Source organism: Arachis ipaensis, chromosome B04, assembly GCF_000816755.2.
Source record: "Arachis ipaensis cultivar K30076 chromosome B04, Araip1.1, whole genome shotgun sequence".
Lineage (NCBI taxonomy): Eukaryota > Viridiplantae > Streptophyta > Magnoliopsida > Fabales > Fabaceae > Arachis > Arachis ipaensis.
Window position 1 is genome coordinate 3,800,948 of NC_029788.2, and position 3,392 is coordinate 3,804,339.

Here is a 3,392-nt window from a genome sequence, read left to right on the forward strand (position 1 = left end):
GGATTAAATTAGAATTTAAAATTATTTAATACTTAAAATTTAATTTTAATAAAAATAATAAATATTTTTATCACTGTAACATTACTCGGAAAAAAAAAATATAAGACTATATTTCCGAAGGATTGCATGAGAAATTAAGTTTAATAGTGGTAGGTAGATAACATAAATAAAGTTACTATAGTTTGATTTAAAAAAAGCGCTAATAAAATAAGTATATTTAACATAGTTCAAGTGAAAAACTTTAGGATAAATTGATAAAGTATATTTTTATTTAATGTTGCAATTTTTTTTTAAAAATATTACTAACGCTTAATTTTATTCAATTTTGTCTTTAATATTTTTTATTTTTTTAATTCTGTTTCTAATATTTTTTTATTTTGTCTCTAACATTTTATATGAAGTTAACATTTAAGGATAAATTTGACAAAAATAGACAAAATTAAATGCAACTAAACATTTTAGATAATTTTTAAAAGAATCGCAAACGTTAAAAAGACAAAAAATATACCTTACCAACAATTTTACTATTAGATTATTAGTGTTGACATGTTAACAATTGAAAAATAATGGTATTGCATGCAGCTGGGAAGTTGCAGAACAACAGAATTCCATGGAGAGGGGATTCAAGTCTGAAAGATGGAAAAGAAGCAGGTTTGGATCTAAGTAAAGGAATGTACGATGCGGGTGATCTCATGAAATTTGGTTTCCCAATGGCCTTCACTGCAACCATGTTGTCATGGTCGATTCTTGAATATGGGAATAAAATGGAAGCTGTGAAGCAGCTACAATATGCTCAGGATTCGCTTAAGTGGATCACTGATTATCTTATCAATGCTCATCCTTTTGAAGATGTTCTTTACATTCAGGTGAATCATTTTTTTTTTGTTGATTGATTTCGGAGTTTGAACCCTGTGTTTTACTTTCACATAATCTTGTTTAATTTGTCATATCCCATCATATGCTATGTTGTTATAATTAAGACTAAGTACGATTTTGATAGTTATAATTTTAGCTGAAAATCAAAATTGTCTCAAATTTTTTTTTCTAAAATCGGCCCTAACCATTAAATTTTGTTTTAAAATAATTCTTCAGACTAAAATGCCTTTCTTTTTTCAAACTCAATCCACATTTGACCATTCAATTCACTATTTCTATGCCATCACCATTACATCCCAATTAATCTTAATTCTTTTTTTATAATTGAGGAAAAAAATGAAAAAAAAAATAAAGAAAGAATATTTATTAAACTGTTGGAACTATTTCGATATTTCTCTATTTTTCTATTTTCATAGTTTTTGTAAATCCACACAATTTTTGTTCTTATCTTCCCTTAAAATAAGATTTTGGAACCATTCTTTTAGAGTTTTCTTGATTCAATTTCGTTAGTCATTTATCAAGATTCAATTCATAATTACAGATGAATATAGAAGGGCTTCGTTTTTTTGAATTCCTATCGAAATTGACAGTAGGACAAAGTTGGATAACTATATTTATAGTTGGTTTCTAGATAATTCGTTAACATTCAATATCTAGTATTACATATACATGTATTTCTTCTATACCGTAAACCAATTGTTTGTGTATTCAATTGGATTCGAAAAGCATTTTTTGAAACCTTTCAAAAGACTTGACTCCTCTTTTAAATCTTAGTCTTAGGTTTTTGCTAGCCCTTTTTTTCTTTTTGATTAAATTAGAATGAGAAAGTGATATGTGATACATTTTGGTTGTAAAATTAGTAATATAATAATTTCAATTTCAATATTTTTATTTTAATTGTAATTGTAATTAGAGAATGTCATGTATATTTTGATGGTTAAATTTATAATTAGTTATTAATAATGATATATAAGAAAGATAATGTATGAAAGAATTAGAGACAAAAAGAAAGAGAGATATAAGAGGAGAGAACTCTTTAATTTTGGAAAAAAAATTATTTTAATTGTAATATAAAAGTGATATGTAACATATTTTAATTGTAAAATTAGTAAGAATAGATTTTTGTTTTGTGATTGAAGGTTGGGGATCCTGGGGTGGATCACAATTGTTGGGAAAGACCTGAAGATACAAATGAGAAAAGGCCAGTGATTGAAGTAAATTCATCATATCCAGGAGCAGAAGTAGCAGCAGAAACTGCAGCGGCAATGGCCTCAGCATCTCTTGTTTTCAAGAACGTGGATCCCGCTTATTCCGGAATCCTCCTCGCTCATGCTCAACAGCTCTTCACCTTCGCTGACACTTTCAAATGTTCTTACAGTGTTAGCATTCCTCAAGTGAACCCCTTTTATAAATCATCTGGTTTTGGTGATGAACTCTTATGGGCTGCTACTTGGCTCTACCATGCAACAAAGGATCCATCATATCTCAATTATGTCACCCTACAGAATGCAAAAGCATTTGCAAATTTTGGTTCTTTCTCATGGTTTAGTTGGGATGATAAGCATGCTGCAATCCAGGTACAAATTATTAGTGTCACTTTCTGGAATATTTGTGATACAAAAATGTTATTCGTACACTAAAACCAGTCACCAATGTATTTGTGTAGAAATATACGTGGTTTAATTTATTTTCAATGTGTATTTATATTCTAACATATATTTTATATTGGTTTGCTGATTTTGGTGACGGATTAGTATAACCGTGGTATAGTTGTTTATGATAAACTGTAGCATCCAAATGGTTTTGAGTAACAAAATATAGTGTCCTGACATGTGCTTAAAGTGTTCTCTTAAATGTATACCTAATGAATTAGGAAGAACATAGGTGAATTAGGCACATTTTTTTTGGTATTTTAGGCACATTTATTTTGGATAAATCTTCTGTTATTACTTTGAACATAACCCAGGTTTTCTGTGATGTTGAACTAGGTTCTTTTGTCAAGGATTAACTTTTTTGGTGCAACAGACATTACAATTGACGAGGACCTCGATCTTCAGATGTATAGAGAAACCGCCGAAATTGTCATATGCACTCTTCTGCCAGATTCACCAACAGCTACCACCATGAGAACTAAAAGTACCATTTAGAATTTTCAGTCTCTAATTAATTCTTGAGAAAAATCCAAAACAGCTCCTCACAATTGCTTCGAAATACAACGAGGCATTTAACAAAAAAAAAATTCAACCTGACCCTTGATAATTACCTTAAAAGGACAACGAGGTCTCTATACAAAAAAAAAAATCAATGTTATTTTTTTTGGCACAAAGGCTATAATCAGTCCAAAAAAAAAATATTAGAGATCGAATTTGGTGTTTTTTTTCTTGAGAGTCTCGTCCTTTCGAGGTAATTGTCAGGGGTCGGATAGGTATTCACTCTTAATTCTTTCATATTTTTTATTAATATAATTTTTTAATTATGGTGGGTTTCCTATCTTCGTCGAATTAATATCTTTTGTC

General features: G+C 29.2%; 2 protein-coding genes across 2 annotated transcripts in view; both read left to right on the forward strand.

Moving 5' to 3' along the window:
- The window catches only part of LOC107635857 (endoglucanase 10-like), a 4,385-nt gene extending 1,787 nt beyond the window's left edge, over positions 1-2,598 (forward strand). Inside the window, exons 2-3 of the mRNA XM_021120132.1 lie at positions 583-866; positions 2,016-2,598. Coding sequence (XP_020975791.1) covers positions 583-866; positions 2,016-2,516 — 785 coding nt within the window. The 3' untranslated portion in view covers positions 2,517-2,598. The remainder of the gene's footprint in view (positions 1-582; positions 867-2,015) is intronic.
- Positions 2,934-3,392, forward strand: part of LOC110271403 (endoglucanase 24-like) — a 3,467-nt gene continuing 3,008 nt past the window's right edge. The window contains exon 1 of the mRNA XM_021122302.1: positions 2,934-3,012. Within this exon, the coding sequence (XP_020977961.1) occupies positions 2,934-3,012 (79 nt within the window). The remainder of the gene's footprint in view (positions 3,013-3,392) is intronic.